This window comes from Anabrus simplex, chromosome 6, assembly GCF_040414725.1.
Source record: "Anabrus simplex isolate iqAnaSimp1 chromosome 6, ASM4041472v1, whole genome shotgun sequence".
Taxonomy (NCBI): Eukaryota; Metazoa; Arthropoda; class Insecta; order Orthoptera; family Tettigoniidae; genus Anabrus; species Anabrus simplex.
Genome location: NC_090270.1, coordinates 305,449,519 through 305,472,074, shown reverse-complemented (window position 1 = coordinate 305,472,074; position 22,556 = coordinate 305,449,519). Strand labels below are relative to the sequence as shown.

The window sequence follows — 22,556 nt, the reverse complement described above, 5'->3', positions numbered from 1 at the left end:
GATGGTCCCGAGTTCAATTCCCGGCCGGGTATGGGCCTTTAACTTTAATTGATTAATTCGCCCGGCTCGGGGTTCTCCATAATTAGAAATCAACTTAGGCAGGGCATACACAGTAGCGGCGATTAAGCGCGGCGATGAGGAGGAGGCAGTCGCACCCTCATTTTGTGGAGAAAACATCACATTTTTATTCCATTTTAGCCGGCTGACACTAGGAATCATAGGAATTATTTTTAAAAAAAGCAATTTGTATAAGGCCAGTTATCGTATCATCAGTTAATCCTTTCTTCTATTTTCTTTAATTATTAACAAAATGTTTAGCGGAAATCCGCACAAGATGTCCTATGTCGCGGCTAACCAATTCGTATAACGCCACAGCAAGTAGTGAAGACTTTGCATGTGCTTTGAGGAAGGGTAGGAGGCCTTTTTTTTTTTCAAGGTCATGGACTCTGAGGTATGATTCACCCGCTTACCACGCGCATTCGTTAGTCTGGCAGTCTCTTTAGTGCAGAGGTGCTCAGCTGGGCGCCCGTTGAGGCTAGCCCAGTGCGGCCGGGCTCGCGTGACGTAAATGCGGGCTGCTTACGTAGCAAGCAAGCGAGAGAGCGTACATACTCTGCAGGGAAGCGAGGGAGCATTGATGTTCGATTGTGATAACGAAGCTCTCTTCCATTACTCACCGAAGTGCTGATTGCGGTACGTTATTTAAGAGGAAACTCTGTAATCGCAGTAACAAAAACTGACCTTTTCAAGACATTCTGGTTTGATTTACACTGACTGAGCAAATGCCATGGGATAGAGGAGCACACCTCCTGTATAGGAGACCTTGTGAGCAGTGGCTGTGCATGTGACAGGTGTAACATGGAACGTCGTCGTGAGTTGACACCGTTCGAACGGGGTATGGCGGTCGGTGCCCGACGGACGGGAAGTGCGATTTCGGAAGCGGTGCGGGAATTCGGCTTCACACGATCAACCGTGCCCAGAGTGTATCGTGAACGTTTGAATGCGGGTGTCACCGTCCACAACAGACGAACGAATGGCGGTCCAGCCACCCTCGATGACCGTGACATCTGAGACGGATTGTCAATAGTGACTGACGGGCAACCGTGCAACAAATCACGGCTCAATTCAACACAGGCCGTGCTAGACACGTCTCCCAGTGGACAATCCGTAGGAACATGTGTTCTCTAGGCTACGGGAGCCGGCGCCACACACGGGTGCCACTGTTAACCCAACGTAATCGTGCACAACGACGTGCATTTGTCGCCAGTCACTAGGGATGGACACTGGAACAATGGCATAACGTGATATGGTCGGACGAATCACGATTTCATCTGCACCATGCCGATGGGAGGCACCGTGTATGGCGCAGACCACATGAAGCGATGGATCCCACCTGCCTAGAAGGTGTGGTCCAGGGCGCTGGTGTCTCTGTTATGGTCTGGGGTGCATTTTCCTGGTATGGAATGGGGCCCCTAGTTGTTCTGGAAGAGACTTTGAATGGTACGCGGTATGTTGAACTGCTCGGAGACCATCTTCACCCATTTTTGGCCTTCCAGCGCCCAGACGGTTCTGCGGTGTTTTAAGATGATAATGCGCCGCCACATCGCTCCAACGTCGCCCGGGAATGGTTCCAGGAACATGCAGCAGAGGTCCAACGACTCCCATCACGACCCAGAAGCCCCGATATGAACCCCATCGAAGATATCTGGGATGTCCTGGAACGCAGGCTTCGTGCCATGTATCCTGCACCCACGAACAGACCAGCATTGGCGGCCGCTCTGCAAACGATTTGGTGTTAACTGCGTCCAGAGGACTACCAGGGACTTGTCGACTCACTTTCACGGCGTCTCACTGGAGTTCGCAGGGCCAGAGGCAGCCCCACACGCTATTAGGTGACTATCCCATGACAATTGCTAAGCCAGTGTATACTGCGCTCGATATAAACAGTGAGTTTTATTTTTCGTATATTCATTCATTCAAAGAAAACTGATACGTTAATATTTTTTGTGTTACAACCTACAAAGGTACAGGATTTACGCGTACAAGATAAACCCTACAATTTCTTGGATGGGAAAGACAGTAAAATGAAATGAAATGTCGTATGGCTTTTAGTGCCAGGATATCTCAGGACGGGTTCGGCTCGCCAGGTGCAGGTCTTTTTATTTGACGACCGTGGGCGACCTGCACGTCGTAATGGGGATGAAATGATGATGAAGACAACACATACACCCAGCGCCCGTGCCAGGGAAATTAACCAATGATGGTGAAAATTCCCAATCCTGCCGGGAATCGAACCCGGGAACCTCTGAACCGAAGGCCTGTACGCTGACCATTCAACCAACTAGTCGGACGGAATGACAGTATTTCCAAATTCTTAAAAGTAAAATTCCTGTTATTCATGAACCAAAAAGTAATGTAATTAAATAATACAACAATAATTTTTCACAGTGTTGTAGTGTTGTGTGACTTTCCCTGTTCACTGATTTTTAAAAAAATAGTATTTAAAATTTAGTCCGCCTCTGTTGCGTAGTGGTTAGTGTGATTAGCTGCCACCCCCGAAGGCCCGGGTTCGATTCCCGGCTCTGCCAAGAAATTTGAATACTAGTACGAGGGTTGGAACGGGGTCCACTCAGCTTCGGGAGGTCAAATGAGTAGAGGTGGGTTGGATTCCTACCTCAGCCATCCTCGAAGTGGTTTTCCGTGGTTTCCCACTTCTCCTCCAGGCAAATGCCGGGATGGTATCTAAGTTAAGGCCACGGATGCTTCCTTCCCTCTGTAACTTTTTTATGATAATAATAAATAAAATCATGAATAAGTATATATAAATAAAATTACTCAAAAACTTAATAAAATCAATAAGCATAATTAACCGAAATGTCCGTAGTATGGGCGCCAGAGTTCACCAGAATGGATCCCTCGAATTTAGATAAGAGCATGATAAACTGTGTATCCCAGGGCGTGTACATAATGCTGCGTACTGGTACGCCTGCTGCAGGCCTTACCTAACCTCCTGAAAACGACTAATTAGGTAGGAACTGCACCTAGGTTCATCAATAACACTGATTCTAAAATAGCTAACTATATTCTGAACAAATTCCGTGCATGAGCACCTCATCAACATACAACATTATACATATAATACACACATAAAATATTGCTGGAAGACTCCATATTTACAACAACAACAACAACAACAATAATAATGACAATCGTGGGAAAACGAAAGCGAGAACTAAGGTACCATTTGTAGATAGTCCGATGAACAATGTACATGTATGAAGATAAATACCCTTCACTGTCTCTATATCAATTCGACTTACCGATTCTCATAATCGGCAGTAATCACATCACACAGATACTGTACCTTGTACTACTGTGTTCACATATTTTAACACTTGTTGTAAAGATATATACACACGTCTGTCGATCCTCAACATAAATTTATGGAAAGTCTGAGATAGCTTTCACCAACATATAATGCTAGGCCGCCACAAGTGCTACCATACGTAATGCGCAAGCACTCTCCACAATCAACCACTTTCCACGAACATAACAAGACTACGCTCCACTAACGTTTTAAGTCCAGTCCATTGCAGCCGTGTCCTTCCAGTACCGTGTATCAGCACCACTTCCTTCCCGTACAGTGCGTCAGTTGTAGTTGTAGTTATCTTCCTTCTCGTTCCTTTACAATCACCTCTACAATCACCCTTACAATGTTCCTTTACAATGTCCCTTACAATGTTTTTTTGTTGCCGCCGTATCATCAACCTTTATAGACATCAACATCCCCCTCCTCTCAGATGATACGTCTGGATTGGTGCTTGCCAGCCAATCATGAGTGAACCTCTTCTTTCTCCCAAGTTATAAACAAACACTCGGGAGTTTTATATGAATCATCAAATTTCCCTGGTACAGCAACAAGCTCATCTCATCAGGCTGGGATATATACATGACTAATGGAATTTCCTGACACAAGTACATCACAACAGACACTGGGGTAGCCATATGACTCATTCAAATTACCAGAGTTATTACAGCAATGTTTTCCCACTCGTGCAAAACAAATTACTCATACCTACATATGTGGATATCTTCCAGCTTACCAATATAAATGGCAAATTATACAAATGAAATAATAATAATAATAATAATAATAATAATAATAAAAATAGAATACTGACAATAATATCTCTAACTTCTACATATAATTCTGGGGTGTGATATATGTACTATCACACCTCTTCCTTGTCTATCCCTTCCAGTCTTTCCATCCCCCGCAAGGCCCCTGTTCAGCATAGCAGGTGAGGCCGCCTGAGTGAGGCACTGGTCATTCTCCCCAGTTTTATCCCCCGACCCCAGAGTCTGAAGCTCCAGGACACTGCCCTTGAGGCTGTAGAGGTGGGATCCCTCGCTGAGTCCGAGGGAAAAGCCAACCCTGGAGGGTAAACAGATTAAGAAGGAGAAGAAGAAGATTTATAATTTAACGGGCGTCCGGTGATAATAGCTAAATGGCGAGAGGTAGTTTCATCACGAGTGAGGACATAGAATTTACTATCCAAGATTAAATTACAACAACAATAAAAATGCATCTCTCAGAAAGATGTACAGTATGCCTTCAAATAGATAACCTCATTGATTTTATTGTCCGACTCGTTGGCTGAATGGCCAGCGTACTGGACTTCTCTTCAGAGGGTCCCGGGTTCGATTCCCGGCCTGGTCGCGGATTTAAACCTTCATTGGTTAATTCCAATGGCCCGGGGGATGGGTGTTTGTCCTGTCCCCAACATCCTTGCAACTCACACACCACACATAACACTATCCTCCACCACAATAACACGCAGTTACCTACACGTGGCAGATGCCGCCCACCCTCATTGGAGGGTCTGCCTTACAAGGGCTGCACTCGGCTAGAAATAGCCACACGAAATTATTATTATTATTGATTTCATTCCCGATAAGTATGATTGGATTGTTGGTGAGTGTCTCAGATAATTTAAACCCAAACACCCACAAACCACACCTTGTCCACCTAAACTCTGTATTATATTAGAACTGTTTCTAAAGCATATCTTAAAATGTAATTGTGAACATTCTAATTAGTTATGTAGATCATAAAAATATTTGGGGTTGTAGACCTAACTCTTTATTGTATCCGGTCAAAATATGTAAACTGCAATGAACATAACTAATTTATTTCTTGCAGCGTAAATTGAAAATGATGTGGAATCTGCCTTCTTTCTTTCATAGTTTTCTGCCTCCATTTCAAACTCGAGGATAGCAGCAGTGATCGAGAGCGACTGGGCGAACTTTGCCCAACCTTCACCGCCTGTGACGCAGTCACGTCACTGGCTGAATAGCATACGCTCAACGCCCGCCCGCTTAAGGCGGTCATACATGAGCGGGATTTCCTCAAGGTTCGGCCTGAACAGTGCAATCCTTGAGGAATTCCTCAACGTGTTTGGTGGCGTCCTTGAGGTCGCGCTGGGTGCGAGAGATCCAAAAATCCCGAACAAAACTCAATTCTTTTCCGCCTTGAGGCCAAGCAGGCCGGATTTTCCCAGTCTCTTGCTGCGTGAATGTGTTGATGGCAGTAGGCCTTGAGGATTTGTGAAGTGAAGCGATTGTCGGGAGCGTCCTATATCGTCATGTCTCGAGAAATTTTAACAGAATTTATACAAATATACCAGAGTGAACCTTTCTTGTTGCAAGTGAGTTCAAAAAATTACCATGATGAAATTTTGCAACACCACGTGAACAACCAACCACCACCAGTCAACAGAACTGTTGTGTTGACCTGGAGTTGAACCTTGAGAAAATCCTCAAGGCCTTTTCCTTCAGGATTTCCTTGAGGATATCCTCTCCGTGTGTGGGCGAGGGTTCGGTTGAGGAAATCCCCAAGGATATCCCGGAGGCTTTTTCCTTGAGCATTTCCTCTACGTGTATTGCTAGCTTTACAGTGCTGGGCGCCCGCGGGACGGAATGCCCAGCGTGAGCACCTCTGCTTGATTGTATGTTAGTTTCTTAGTGTGTAGTCAACTGTAGTGTAGTGTTATTTCTTTGGTGAAGGTTTTATTGTATACTTCGTTCTTCATCCATTTTCCCTCCAGGGTTGGTTTCTTGATCGGAATCAGAGAGGGATCCGACCTCTACCGCCTCAATGGCAGTGTTCTGGAGCGCCAGACTTTGGGTTCGGGGATACAACTGGGAAATAGGACCAGTACCTCGGTCAGGCTGCCTCACCTGCTATGCTGAACAGGGGCCTTGTGAGTAGATGGTAAGATTTGCAGGTATGGAAAAGGAAGAGGGAAGGAAGCGTCTGTGGCCTTAAGTTGGGTAACATCCCGGCATTTGCCTGGAAGAGAAGTGGAAAAACCACAGAAAATCACTTCAAGGATGGGTGAGGAAGGAATCGAAACCCCCCTCCCTCTACTCACTTGACCTCCCGAGGCTGAGTGAACCCCGTTCCAGCCCTCGCACCACTTTTCGAATTTCGTGGCAGAGCTGGGAATCAAGCCGGGCCTCCGGGGGTGGCAGTTAATCACACTAACCACTACACCACAGAGACGGACATAATGATAATAATAATATTGGATTAACGTCCCACTAACTACTTTTACGGTATTCGGAGACGCCGAGGTGCCGGCATTTAGTCCTGCAGGAGTTCTTTTACGTGCCAGTAAATCTACCGATACGAGGTTGAAGTATGTGAACACCTTCAAATAGCACCGGACTGAGCCAGGGTCGAACCTGCCAAGGTGGTGTCAGAAGTCCAGCGCCTCAAACGCCTGAGCCACTCAGCCCGGCTTACGAATACCCATCTTATAAATTTCTATCTCGATATCATTTTCTTGCCTTATCTGAATACCGTTAAGTGCTATTACGTCCTGATGCAACGTGTTTGCGGTCTTACAATGCCAGAAATGTACAAGTCATGAACCTGATAAGTGTTGTGGCCTTCAGTCTTACCAGAGCTAATACGTAAGACCCGGAGCTCAACTGTTCAGTGTAGAACTTGGTCTCGTTCGTGGCATCATCGAGGTAAGGACTGCAACACAATATTCAGTGAGGCTAAACAGTCTTATATATTGCAGGACAACCATGTATCCTACCCTTTATTTTTTACATTAGTGATTCTTCTTCTTCTCCTCCTTCTTCACTTTCTTCTTCTGTTTACCCTCCAGGGTTGGTTTTTCCCTCTGACTCAGCGACGGATCCCACGTCTACCGCCTCAAGGGCAGTGTCCTGGAGCTTCAGACTTTGGGTCGGGGATAGAAATGGGGAGGAGGAACAGTACCTCGACCAGACTGCCTCAGGTGTTATGCTGAACAGGGGCCTTGTGGGGGGATGGGAAGACTGGAAGGGATAGACGAGGAAGAGGGAAGGAAGCGGCCGTGGCCTTAAAATCCACTTCGAGGATCGCTGAGGTGGGAATCGAACCCACCTCTCCTCAGTTGACCACCCGAGGCTGAGTGGACCCCGTTCCAGCCCTCGCACCACTTTTAAAATTTCGTGGCAGAACCGGGAATCGAGCCGGGCCTCCGGGGGTGGCAGTTAATCACGCTAACCACTACACCACAGAGGCAGACAGTGATTATTTTATGGACTTTATTATTCTTTGTCATATTGGTATTTACATATTTGTCCTATACGGCTCTTCTTCTTCTTCTTCTCCTGCCACTTTTTCCCACAGCTGTGGTGTCGTGGGTGCGGACTGTGCCGCACGTGTGGATTTGGCTCTGTTTTACGGCCGGATGCCCTTCCCGACGCCAACCCTCTATGGAAGGATGTAATCACTATTGCATGTTTCTATGGTGGTTGGTAGTGTGGTATTTTGTCTGAATATGATGAGGAGGGTGTTGGGACTTCTTAGTTTCGAACCAGAATAATTAATAGGAAGCGATTAAAATCCCCGACCCGGCCTGGAATCGAACCCGGGACCCTCTGAACCGAAGGCCAGTACGCTGACCATTCAGCCAATTAGTCATTGTCTTATACGGCTCTATTCAGTTATAATCCTATGTTTTATTATTTTCAAATGCCTTAACTGCATTAGTTTCTTCCTTAATTACTCCGTATGTATGGAAGTGCTAATCCCGAAACCTGGACACTCTTCTCTTTGAGGAAAAATTCCAAGCTGTTCAAGTGTATAACTTTTAGCCCCGGCAAATATCGAAGTATGGATGCATTTTAATGACGGTGCAGACCTTCGTTTAGGGGCAGTTGGTGGCTAAACGGTAAGTCGTATAACAAAACAGATAGCACAATCGCCTTTTAATTTAGAGAGATATACAACTTTGATCTTATGACTTATTGTCGTGTCTCGATTGTTGATACGTTAGATAGCGCACCATTTCTCGATTATAATAAAATCTCTTCAGCTCGGTTGTGGCTGGTATTAGGAAAAGGACCTGTCTTTATGATGAAAACTCTCCATCTCTACTGTGAATGGCAGTTGCTAAAGTGAGCCTGCCGTTATAGTAGGAACACTGGAACTCGACAGTAGGATCAACAAAACTTCCCCAATGCCTACCTTACATCGGAAACAATGTAAGGTGTCCTGCCTCTTTTGTTCCTCGGATAGCGCTAAGAGACACTACCTTTACAGTACTGTACGGAGACATTCACATAGGCCTACAATGTACACTGACTGAGCAAATGCCATGGGATAGCGGAGCACTGATGCGCAGGTGTGTTGTCTGCGCACCACACGCCCCCTGTGCCAGCGGCAGTTGTATAGGAGACCTTGTGAGCAGTGGCTGTGCATGTGACAGGTGTAACATGGAAAGTTGTCGTGAGCTGACACCCTTCGAATGGGGTATGGTGGTCGGTGCCCGACGGATGGGAAGTGCGATTTCGGAAGTGGTGCGGGAATTCGGCTTCACACGATCAACCGTGTCCAGGGTGTATCGTGAATGGTTGAATCCGGGTGTCACCGTCCACAACAGACGAACGACCGGCCATCCAGCCACCCTCGATGACCGTGACCGGCGACATCTGAGACGGATTGTCAATAGTGACAGACGGGCAACCGTGCAACAAATCACGGCTCAATTCAACACAGGACGTGCTAGACACGTCTCCCATTGGACAATCCGGAGGAACATGGGTTCTATGGGGTATGGGAGCCGGCGCCGCACACGGGTGCCACTGTTAACCCAACGTCATCGGGCACAACGACGCGCATTTATCGCCAGTCACCAGGGATGGACACTGGAACAATGGCGTAACGTGATATGATCGGACGAATCACGATTTCAACTGCACCATGCCGATGGGAGGCACCGTGTATGGCGCAGACCACATGAAGCGATGGATCCCACCTGCCTCGAAGGTGTGGTCCAGGCTGCTGGTGTCTCTGTTATGGTCTGGGGTGCATTTTCCTGGTATGGATATCTGGGATGTCCTGGAACACAGGCTCCGTGCCTTGGACCCTGCACCCACGAACGGACCACCATTGGTGGCCGCTCTCCAAACGTTGTTCTGGAAGAGACTTTGAATGGTACGCGGTATGTTGAGCTGCTCGGAGACCATCTTCACCCATTTTTGGCCTTCCAGTGGCCAGACGGTTCTGCGGTGTTTCAAGATGATAACGCGCCGCCACATCGCTCCCACGTCGCCCAGAAATGGTTCCAGGAACATGCAGCGGAGATCCAACGACTGCCACGGCCACCCAGGAGCCTCGATATGAACCCTATCGGGCATATCTGGAATGTCCTGGAACACAGGCTCCGTGCCATGGACTCTGCACCCACGAACGGACCAGCATTGGTGCCGCTCTGCAAACGATTTGGTGTCAGCTGCGTCCAGAGGACTACCAGGGACTTGTCGACTCACTTCCAGGGCGTCTCCCTGCAGTTCGCAGGGTCAGAGGAGGCCCCACACGCTATTAGGTGACTATCCCATGACATTTGCTAAATCAGTGTAGAATAACGTAGCGAAGCACGGGTACATTTGCTAGTATAAACATAAAATTGTCTTCCTGCCTCTACTTTATGAGTAGATTTGGATCTGCTAACACCAGTTCTTAAAATGTTAAGTGACCTCCAGATACAATCAAGTCTTCTTCATAGTTGACGTGATTCCCTCTAGACAAGAGAAGTAATACCTTCGAGCCTTCCAAGAACTTAGAAATAGTAAATTGTAAATAATAATAATAATAATAATAATAATAATAATAATAATAATAATAATAATAATAATAATAATAATAATAATACGCTTAGAAGTAAGTGGATACCGAGGGAAATTTTTACAGGTTTTAGCCTAAAGTGAAGCGGTTAGTCATACAGTAAGTGTCATCTTCGTTGTTGTCATCCTTAAGATGTTCGTGGTCAACAGCAACAATTCTCAACGAAAGGTTGTAGGTGTAATGACAGCAAGACAGTTCATCCTCTGCACAGGAGTTGGTTAAACAGCCCGTGATCGTCCCGCATGTTTTATTCTTAGCCGAGTCCATATGTTTACCATGAGAAGATTTATACCATACGGCACAGGCGTATTCTGCAACAAGATAGCAGATCTCTGGGGCTGTGGCCTTAAAGGCTTGTGGTAACGCCCTAGTTTGTGTCTGTTAACTTCCATAAGATGTCATTTCTAACAATTACCTACTACTTGGTGTCACAGCGGCGTGTTCTGATGGTGTAGGAGTATTCCAAACTATTTGTCGGGTATTTTGAAGTGAAAGAGTGTTCAAGAGGCGTATATTATTATTATTATTATTATTATTATTATTATTATTATTAAAAGAGATCATCGTCACCATCATCAGCCTCCAAATAAAAATATATATCTTCTCGTGACTATTTGTGCAGCGATGTAGGCCTAGATCAATTGTTAATGGTATCTCATGGAATATTAAAGCAGCGAGATGAACATTATTGGGTAATTAATCTTTGTCCTTAACATTTCAGATAAAGATGGCCCTTCTGAGCAATTCCTGGACTATAGATCTCGGAGTTATTCTTCTGGCAGTTTTCGGCGTAGCCTATACTTTCTTCACTCGAAACTACAGAAAATGGGAAAAGAAGGGCATTCCCTTCCTAAAGCCCTTGCCCTTTGTCGGAAACTTCAAGGATACAGTGTTGGCTAAGAAAAATATTGGGCAAGTAATCCAAGATGCGTATGAGAAAGGCAAGGGAAAACCCTTCATTGGAGTCTTCGCTTTTGACCAGCCAATGTTGGTGATTCGAGATTTGGATGTGGTCAAGAGTGTGTTGGTGAAAGATTTCAACTACTTCATGGACAGGAACTTCTCTGTTGACAAAGACTCAGATCCCTTGCTTGGCAGGACGCTATCCTCTATCAACGGGAATCGCTGGAGGCACCTCAGGATGAAGCTAAGCCCAACCTTCACTTCAGGGAAGCTGAAGAGGATGTTCGAGTTTGTGGATGAATGTGGCAAGGAGTTGGTTCTTTGCGTGAACAAATATTCAGGTGAGAATTATCAAATAATCATAACCATAGTTAACTCAATGGTACATATCGAACAGTTTTGTACAAACAAATCATTGACCAGAATCCATCTTACAGAACTGTTCGTTATGGAACAGCGGGTCCTCTGGAAACTATTTGACCGGGCGAGTTGGCCTTGCGGTCAGAGGCGCGCGGCTGTTAGGTTGCATCCGGGAGATAGAGGAGAAGTGGGAAACCACGGAAAACCACTTCCAGGATGGATGAGGTGGGAATCGAACCCACCCCTACTCAGTTGACCTCTCGAGGCTGCGTGGACCCCGTTCCAGCAGCCTCGTACCACTTTTCAAATTTCGTGGCAGAGCCGAGAATGGAACCCGGGCCTTCGGGGGTGACAGCTAATCACACTAACCACTACACCACAGAGGCGGACCTGGACTATACTTACGAAATAAAAAACATACGCCTCAACCCAGAATCGACCCCTCGACCTCCTGAATGCTAACCCAAAACTCCATCCACTGCACTAACTGTACAGCACGACTAATACGTGCTGACAGAGGTTGTTACCCTACATGTGGTTACAGTGTTGCCAGATTGTCACTCTTCAATGTCCTTTTTCTGCAGGATATACTCGCAGGGTCCGCCTCCGTGGTGTAGCGGTTAGTGTGACTAGCTGCCACCCCCGGAGGCCCAGGTTCGATTCCTGGCTGTGCCACGAAATTTGAAAAGTGGTACGAGGGCTGGAACGGGGTCCACTCAGCCTCGGGAGGTCAACTGAGTAGAGGTGGGTTCGATTCCCACCTCAGCTATCCTGAAAGTGGTTTTCCGTGGTTTCCCACTTCTCCTCCAGGCAAATGCTGGGATGGTACCTAACTTAAAGCCACGGCCGCTTCCTTCCCTCTTCCTTGTCTATCCCTTCCAACTTCCCATCCCCACGCAAGGCCCCTGTTCAGCATAGCATGTGATGCGGCCTGCGCGAGGTACTGGTCATCCTCCCCAGTTTCATCCCCCGACCCAGAGTCTGAAGCTCCAGGACACTGCCCTTGAGGTGGTAGAGGTGGGATCCCTCGCTGAGTCCGAGGGGAAAACCAATCCTGGAGGGTTAGCAGATTTAAAACGAAAGAATATACTCGCAGGACGAACTTTTGTGAGAGACGTGTTTTTTATTGCTGGCATGTGAGGAGTCGCCCTGCGACGCCGAGTGCGCGAATTTCGGTTCACCCTATATATACGTACACGTTTCACTGGGTCTCATGTCAGGTTACTTTGTCCCGTATTACACGAGATTTCCTATTTCGTTCGTCTCCGACTACTAATAATAGGAAGAAGAACTTGTCCTCTCCGAAAGTTTCTCAAATATCTATTTCCCGCATTCGGGTTTATTTTCCGATTATTATTTCAATAATATCTGTCATGTCCGCCTCTGTGGTGATTAGCTGCCACCCCCGGAGGCCCGGGTTCGATTTCCGCCTCTGCCACGAAATTTGAAAAGTGGTACGAAGGCTGGAACGGGGTCCACTCAGCCTCGGGAGGTCAGCTGAGTAGCGGAGGTTTCGATTCCCACCTCAGCTATCCTGAAAGTGGTTTTCCGTGGTTTCCCACTTTTCCTCCAGGCAAATGCCGGGATGGTATCTAACTTAAGGCCACGGCCGCTTCCTTCCTACTTCCTTGTCTATCCCTTCCAATCTTCCCATCCCCCCGCAAGGCCCATGTTCAGCATAGCAGGTGAAGCCGCCTGGGCGAGGTACTGGTCATCCTCCCCAGTTGTATCCCCCGACTCAGGGTCTGAAGCTCCAGGATACTGCCCTTGAAGTGCAAGAGGTGGGATCCCTCGCTGAGTCCGAGGGAAAAACCGACCCTGGAGGGTACACAGATAAAGAAGAAGAATATGTGTCATTTGATACGGTTTACATTAGTTAACTGTTCACACAAATTCACTTTAACAAAGGAAGCGTACCCGGAACACTTACGAACGTGTTTCGCGCCCGAGATACACAAGTAGAATGATACTTGGTAAGGGTCTCTGCTTCCCTTTATCATCTCAGTTTTAAAATGGCTCAGCTTAGGATACTTTCCCCAACTCAAAATTGAGCCCCCTCCTGTCTATAGAGTACTACGCATGAAATAATGTGGCAATCGGATGGCCAATATCATTAAGTCCAAATTGAAATTATTCTATAACAGATTCCAACGGAGATTCTCTCCTTATGATAATATATCTGCTTTCTCCGTGCTGGGAATCCCCTAGTCTCGAGTGTCCCTTCGACATTTGCTAGATGGCCATGGGCATTTCCACTCTTACATAACACATTAGTTTCCCTTCTCTTAATTTCTGATTACACGAAAGCAGGCCACAGATCCTCATAACATTCACTATTGATTTAATGATCATTTAATTTACTGTTTGATGTATTAATTTAGTCCTTGAAAATCGCAACCGTGGAAACAACGTTGGTTACGCTGATTTCCTTTGTGTTGGAGATTTCACTCGCGTGGGAACACGCCCCCAATTTCGTGGTCTCACCGAGCTCGATAGCTGCAGTCGCTTAAGTGCGGCCAGTATCCAGTGTTCGGGAGATAGTAGGTTCGAACCCCACTGTCGGCAGCCCTGAAAATGGTTTTCCGTGGTTTCCCATTTTCACACCAGGCAAATGCTGGGGCTGTACCTTAATTAAGGCCACGGCCGCTTCCTTCCCACTCCTAGCCCTTTCCTGTCCCATCGTCGCCGTAAGACCTATCTGTGTTGGTGCGACGTAAAACTAGCAACAAAAAAAAAAAAAATCGTGGTCCGGGAACTCGTGATCGAGTTCAACTCCGCCTACTGGCTTCGGGAATCCATAGCTCATGCAGTGGTGGCTGGTGGTAACTGAAGCTGGGTGCTGCACCAAAATTTTCAGTGTCACATTTTTATAGCTTACAGAAATAACAAGAAACTCTATTATCGTTAAGTAGGCCTAATAAACTACATTCCTACTAAATCTGTAATACATCTGGCAATTACAACCCAGGAAATAAGAGGCTAATTATACACTATAACTACAGTTACTCTCAATAATAATGTTTTTGGCTTTACGTCCCACTAAAGGCTTTTTTACAGTTTTCGGAGACGCCGAGGTGCCGGAATTCAGTCCCGCATGAGTTCTTTTACATGCCAGTAAATCTATTGACACGAGGCTGACGTACCACCTTCAAATACCACCGGACTGAGCCAGGATCGAACCTGCCACGTTGGGGTCAGAAAGCCAGCGCCTCAACCGTCTGCGCCACTCAGCCCGGCACAGTTACTTATGCCTCACTTGAATTGAAAATTTTCCCTCCTGTTTTTCATTGAAGCAAGATGACGGTAATATTGTGGGTGGTCTGGTATGGCGTGGAAAAGAAATTACCTAGGAAGCTGACCGCGCAGTTAGCGTCGCGTAGCTGTGACCTTGCATTCGGAGGATAGTGGGTTCGAACACCACTGTCGGAAGCCCTGAAGATGGTTTGCCGCGGTTTCCCATTTTCACGCCGACGGCCGTAGCCATGTTGAAACACCGGATCCCGTGAAATCTCCGAAGTTAAGCAACATTGGGCGTGGTCAAGATTTGGATGGCTTGCCTTGCCACGCACCGTTGGTGGGGGGTAAAGAAATGGAGGAGCGGAAAGGAACTGGCCACCCTACCGTACGTAAACTCCGGCTCAGGCACACCTCTGCGGAGGTTCGGACCTGCCTTCGGGCAGAATAAACCCTTACCTTACCTTACCCATTTTCACACCAGGCAAATGCTGTGTCTGTGCCTTAATTAAAGCCACGGTCGGTGCAACGTAAAGCAAAAATTGTAAATTTAAAAAATTGAAATGAAATTACCTTTGCGAGAGGAGAGAAAGTAGGAATGAAGTAAACTCCGCAGAGTGGCGCAATCTAACGGGGAAATTAATTTGGAACTGTTTCTCGATAGGGGACTTGCTGGGCTCGTGCAATCCACGAGACAGATACCGGCGAGCATGCTTTCTAAGCTGTCGGTAGACGGTGCGAGTAGACTCGGAGCGAGTGGACTTGCATGATGCGTGCGCATGTTTGGCCCGCCACTCGCATCATGTGAACAGTTCATGCGAGTCCAGTTGCCTGAGTTTGAGAGAAGCGAGTCAACTCGGACCGTGCCCAACTTTCTACAAGCGAGTAGCAAATTCAAGATGGCGGAAAGCTTGAAGGAAATGGAGCGATACGCAGACAACAATACTTGTACAATTATACGAATCTGAAGAAGTGTTGTGGAATGCTAGGTTTCCCAGTTATAAAATAAAAGATGCCAGGGATTCAGCGTTGCTACGGATTGCTGAAAAAATGAATATTCCTGGGGTAGGCGTCGAAGAAATCAACAAAAACTAAAAACATTCGTAGCACGTACAGAGAACTACTATTAAAAATTAAGAAATCCAACAAGTCAGGTACATCACCCGAAGAAATTTATTCACCGACAATGTAATGGTTTAACATCGCTGATAGATTCCTGAATGGAGTAATGAATACGAGAAACAATTTCACCAACTTGGTAAGAGTGTGATATTTATTTATTTATTTATTTATTTATTTATTTATTAATTTATTTATTTATTTATTTAATTATTTATTTATTTATTTATTTACCGGTATTTATTTATTACTCCATTGTCGTCTATCATTTATTAAAGGGTCAAAGAATATAATACCTACACTGTAAACCATTCAATATTACCGGGCTGAGTGAATGTTTAACAATGTGTTATATTCTTCGACACTTCATAATTGACACATGCGAACACACTATGATGCATTCTTTCAGTGCATCATAGATCGCATCCAACACAGCCGACACAAACGTGGATATTGTAGTCTCGATATAAAGTTTCCAAAGATCTGAGACAGTCATAAGTCGCCAAGTACCGTAGGGTAACCTGTAGTTTCAGACGGGCAGGTGAAGCCGCTCTCATATTTGTGTTGCGTTTCTGTATTTGTACTTTAATCATCCGAAGAAGCTGATCAAACTGGATAGCTGTGAGTCGCAGTGTGATTTTTCAATGTGTTTTCATCCCCCTCTAGAACTTCACGTACCGAGCTCGATAGCTGCAGTCGCTTAAGTGCGGCCAGTATCCAGTATTCGCGAGATAGTAGGTTCGAACCCCACTGTCGGCAGCCCTGAAAATGGTTTTCCGTGGTTTCCCATTTTCACACCAGGCAAATGCTGGGGCTGTACCTTAATTAAGGCCACGGCCGCTTCCTTCCCACTCCTAGCCCTTCCCTATTCCATCGTAGCCATAAGACCTATCTGTGTCGGTGCGACGTAAAACAACTCAAAAAAAAAGAACTTCACGTAAAAAATGTGTCGACGCACCGAATGCAATACGTCATGCAATCCACTCTCGCGCTCACATTACATTTTCCTTTATATTTATTTTTCCAGCACTATTTACTAACTCGGCAATTAACATATCAGCAACAGCTGCTATCCTTTCCCTTACGAGGTCCGCCATCTTAATTCAGACGCTAGTACAACCATTAAAGTATTTGGTACAACGTCGTGTGAATACCCATTACATGCGAGTAGCTGGCCAGAAGATGCGCACGCATCATGCTAGTCCACTCGCTCCGAGTCCACTCGCACCATGTGAACCCAGCGCCGCGCTGTCCGCTAGGGAGTTGCCGTAGAAAAGCAAACCCCCTGAGTTTGTTTCCCAGCCAGCAGCGTTTATTGGCCCGTTACGAAACATTAGTACAGCGAACAACCAAAGATGGTTGATTTTAACATGTTTTCAAATATATGTTAGGTTTATTAAACTAAACCAATAGAAGATAATACGATAAATGAAGTGTAAATTTATTGGGAGTTGTGGCAACACTGCAACAATACCACGCACCGCCCCTGAGTTCATGACGTAGTATCTCCCCTTTCTGCCTGCTCGGGTGGCTTGGGTACGCTCTCTATTATAGCTCTCCACGCTTCGATGTCCCGCAAACTAACTTACAGACAATGGAATAAATTTCCGTAAACTGGGGTGTGACAGTTTTGATGATTTCTTCAATATAATCGGAATAATATCATTATGTAGGGTAGAGTGGTACAATTTCGATATAAGTACAATTCCGATCAAACTTAGAAAATCTGCTATATTTCATTATTCAATGCTAGTATTAGTTGGTGACAAAACATGACGACCTCGACTCACACCACTACCCTCCAGCGGCAGCCCGGTGTCTATTAGGGGCTAAAAGGATTCACTACGTCTCCCGTAGTCAGAGTTGCCATATCGTCTACTCATTAGCACCAAACGAGCCAGAGCAGGAATAAAACATTTTTACGGAATTTATTATTTTCGGTATAAACTAAATTATTATTATTATTATTATTATTATTATTATTATTATTATTATTATTATTATTATTATTACTGTAGCTCACGAAATTTAGACATAAAAAAATGTTAATATTGTATTATGGCGATCTAAAGTAGGTTATGAGGTAACGAAGAGAGACCACTGAATACTAAAACGCTAACTTAAAATGACCCATAAAACTGGACTATCTCAGTGATAGTGTGACGGGCTTGTAACCCGAAGTCCGGAGGTACCGTGGGTTCAAACCCCACCGGCTGTTCTTCAAATGATTTCTGTAGTTTTCCATTTCACGTAAATACCGAAATATTATAAGGCTGAAATAGCCATAATAATAATAATAATAATAATAATAATAATAATAATAATAATAATAATAATAATAATAATAATAATAATAATAATAATAATAATAATAATAATAATATAATTTCCTGCTGCTGCTGCTACTGCTGCTGTTGTTGTTGCTATTATCATATAATTGTTTTTTTTTTGCTAGGGGCTTTACGTCGCACCGACACAGATAGGTCTTATGGCGAAGATGGGATAGGAAAGGCCTAGGAGATGGAAGGAAGCGGCCGTGGCCTTAATTAAGGTACAGCCCCAGCATTTGCCTGGTGTGAAAATGGGAAACCACGGAAAACCATCTTCAGGGCTGCCGATAGTGGGATTCGAACCTACTATCTCCCGGATGCAAGCTCACAGCCGCGCGCCTCTACGCGCACGGCCAACTCGCCCGGTCATATAATTGTTAACATAATGAATGTTCAGATTAGCCAATTGTATCCCACCAATAAGCTGCACAGTTTGTAATGTAAACAATTTTGGAAAGTGAAAATAATAATGTTTTCATACTATTTTTTTTTAACCGTAGTAACACAGATTCCTGTCGCTTCCGATGCTAAATTATTTACATTTTTACCAGTTATAACACCGCCATTTCCTAAAACACCTCGTAAGAAATTTTTAATGGTCCTCACCAACATCGCGGTTGGTTTTCGTAATTTAACACCTCTGCCAATCACATTTTGTCACTTCTAGTTGGAGTTCTTGGTGAGGAAGAAGAAGAAGAGGAAGAAGAAGAAGAAGAAGAAGAAGAAGAAGAAGAAGAAGAAGAAGGTCCAGGCAGGTGATTTAATTCCGCTTCGTTACACTGTGATTCCGGATTTACTCATGGCCGGCAGAATACCGGCATATTACTGCTCTTGCGCTAGACTGATAAGTTATAAATATTAGAAACATCAGTTATTTCATATCTTACTATTAATACTGCTCACTCGGTCACTGCACTGCACTCGGCATGAAGAAAGTGTCAAGACTGAAAAGAGTGGTTTGGCAACCTCTTCATACAGAGCAAGGATCACATGGAGCTCATTAACTCAGCAGGGTGCAGGGTGGGATTTACAGCTGGCTTCCAGCTCGCTTCCAAGAACTGAGGTCGTCATGTTTTGCCCCCAACTATACCACTTATACGTGTGACTGGCTGTGGGAAGAGTGAAGCAGCTCCGATGTGATAGTGAAAAATAATATATGTGTTTCTCTTAGTTTATGTTCCGGGAATTCTGTGGAACGCAGAGGCGAAAGAACGTGCGGGCATGAATGGGTGGATATTTAAAATGTCAGAAGATTAATTTGAAACTTTAAAACACAAATGCATGATAGCCATCGCCATTGGCATAACTATCAGTATGAATTATACTTTTCTTCACTATAGGTCGAGGAGACCTATACATAGGAAAACGTGCTCGTCTGTACCGTGGCATAGCTCTCGCCGCACTGCAGCCATCGCGCATGCGCAGTAGCACTGATAAGGGCTTAGAATTCTGCCAGGCAAGTCTTAGCCTACAGCGTCCGCGCTCCCCTTAATATTAGGGAGCGCGACGCGCCAGCTCTTATCAGGCAGGCATTGGATTCTGCTTTTTGACTCGGAAGAGATCACACGTAATTGAACTTCGTTTTCACGGCAATTTCAGAAGGCCTTGAATCCGACTCCAGCATCCAGATCCTCGGCTACTACGGTCTCCCTTGCCGTCAGTCCATCTGAATCCTGATTGGTCGACGTCATCGCCGGCTGTCCAATCACCATCATCCCTCTCTCACCAGCGTATAGATCTGCAATTGTGCTTCTTGCCGGGGAGACACCCCTTTAAAAACTGTTGCCTGAGGCAAATTGCATTTTTATACGCTATCATTCCTTTTCCTAGTGATCTACCTTCTGGTATTTGATCCCCTCCTTCACCTATCCCATGACTCGATATCCGAGAAAGTCCCATTACTCCTTGGAGCACTCAACTGCCTCTTCTTCCAACTCTTCCTCTTGTACTAATTTACAATCCCTTCCTGCTACACCTGGTGTTTTACACTCACCTGAACAGCTAGGTATAGCCATATCTAGCCCTCACCACACCAACATAGCCAGCACCCCTTATTCGGCTGGGGTGAACCGAGTAGCTTCAGCCGGTAAGGGCTCTGTTGGTACCACACCAACGCCAGGTTCACATTTAGTCTACGAACTTCAAGTTCGACAGCAGCTCTTAGGTCAATTACCTACAGATCTAAATTTAACTCCTCCTACCTCTTCAAGCCAAACAAAATCTACTCCTGTCTACAAACCTAAACAGAAACCTAAACTGATTGCTTCGAAATTTGGTCCTTATAGTGCCAATAGGGCTGAACAAATTCTTGAGCATGCCAAGAGACAGACCCCTGATGAAGAAGAATTTGTGTACCCGCCAACCAAGAAAACTATTAAACATGTCTCCCAGACTAATCAACCTCCACCTCTACCTACTGCCAATGTATTTTCTCCACTACAAGCTAGCATGGAAACTGAGACTACGAATTCTTCAGAAACCATTGAAAATTCAGTCCCTGTATCTTCTCAAAATACCACTAGAAAAATCCCTGCCATTACCATCAGAAATGATACCATCTCCTATCTAGAAAGAAGACAGTTTGTCAAAAATATCATCAAGGGAACATTTTCTGCGAAAATGTTACGCAATCATGTCATTCAATTTAAAGTCAATACCATTGAAGATCATAGAGCATTAATTACTGCATTGAAACAAAATGACGTCCAATTCTACACTTTGAGCACTGAAAAGCCTGATATCTTGACCATTATCCTTAGACAGCTACCCCTAGATACCAAAATTGAAGACATTCATTCCTCTCTACAAGAAAAGGGCTACCCTGTTCTAAAGGTTGTCCAGTTGACTAAGTCCTACCGTTCCACCACTGTTAATGAAAATGGGGAATCAACTATTACCTTCGAGAGAAGAAAAATACCGCTCTAAAAGATAATGAAACAACTCGTCAAATCTTCAAGAAGCAACTATTTCTCTTTGATCTTGAAGTCAAAATCGAAAAACCCAGAAGAACCTTAAATCCTCCCCAATGTAAGAGATGCCAGAGAACAGGGCACTCTGCTAAAAATTGTAATCTAGCACCTAGGTGCGTGAAATGCCCTGGTCCTCACGCAACCTCGGAGTGTACCGTCCAAGATGTCGCCAAGTTTACCTGTGTCAACTGCGGTGCTAATCACACCGCTAATTATAAAGGATGCCCTTCTATCAAGAGCGCCAAGCAGAAAAACAAAGTTCCAAGAAATGTAGAAACTGAAATCTTTCAACTGTACGCAAAAGACTTTCCCCCTTTACCCACTCCGAAGAAAGCCCTCCCTTTTACCTCTGTCAATCAATCTAATTCTCAATCTTATTCTTCTACCAAAGCTATATCCACTAACCCTATTCCTAAATCAGCCAACATACCTGATCAAACATCTTCAAATATCGATCGAACTCATGATACCTCTACTCTCTCTGTTTCTACTCTTCCTGCCACCAGAGAGGAAGCTGAAAGCTATCTTGCTACTCTACCTTTTCAACTGCAACATCAAGCTCTCATTTCTCATATCAGTACTACTGGTATTCGCGAACATATTATTAATATGCTTTTAGATCTTATTTACCCACCCACAACTTTAGGACAAGTTGTCTATAGCCACCTTTTTTCCAATCCTTTTATTAATTAAACTTACTTCCAATTATCTCTTGAAAATAATACACAACCAATCAGAAAATTCTCTCCCCTTAGACATAGGCCTCCTGCATCCAGATTGCCTATGTATCTCCTGCAGAAATACTCGCCCCCTTAGATGTAGGCAAACTGATTCCAGGATGCCTATATTACCCCTGTAGAACTTAATATTTTCCAATCGAACCTGCCGTTTTACTTCATTTAAATACTGCATGTCTCCCCCTTTCTTCTCTTTCCTCAATGTCTAACGAACCTAATTTAACTTATTTACCTATCCAACTTTATTAGTCTACCTTTATTTATCAAAGTTGTCTGCTCCAGGAGCCTCACACAGTTGAAGAATAATTAGAGACCAAGTAGGTCGGAGATTTCTTGCGTTCTTACGCTATTCCTTGGTGGAATAGCGGTCGCTTCAGCAGCAGCAGCAGCAGCAGCTCTTATCAGTGAAGTATCAACGTCAAGCGGGATGCCTCACTAACGCGAGGCAAGGAGAAAGTGTGTGTACACGCAAATGCATAAGAAAGTGCTTGAGTAGCTTTTAAGATATAGTGGCCCTGAAAAGGGCCTTTATCGATCTTGTTGTTGTTGTTGTTGTTGCCAACTATACTTTAAAGTATACAACTTACTGTACGTGACAAAGGCGAAGCATGTTTGAATATTTATAAGTGTGTTTCGGGATGAAATTCCTAAAACTGATAATTTGTCTGATATTGATGATCAAATTATTGGTTCTAACTTGCTTACTGCTTATGCA

General features: G+C 44.9%; 1 protein-coding gene across 1 annotated transcript in view; it reads left to right on the top strand.

Moving 5' to 3' along the window:
- LOC136876515 (cytochrome P450 6j1) overlaps nt 1-22,556 on the top strand; it is a 71,434-nt gene that overhangs the window by 6,804 nt on the left and 42,074 nt on the right. The window contains exon 2 of the mRNA XM_068228459.1: nt 10,911-11,433. Within this exon, the coding sequence (XP_068084560.1) occupies nt 10,917-11,433 (517 nt within the window). The 5' untranslated portion in view covers nt 10,911-10,916. The remainder of the gene's footprint in view (nt 1-10,910; nt 11,434-22,556) is intronic.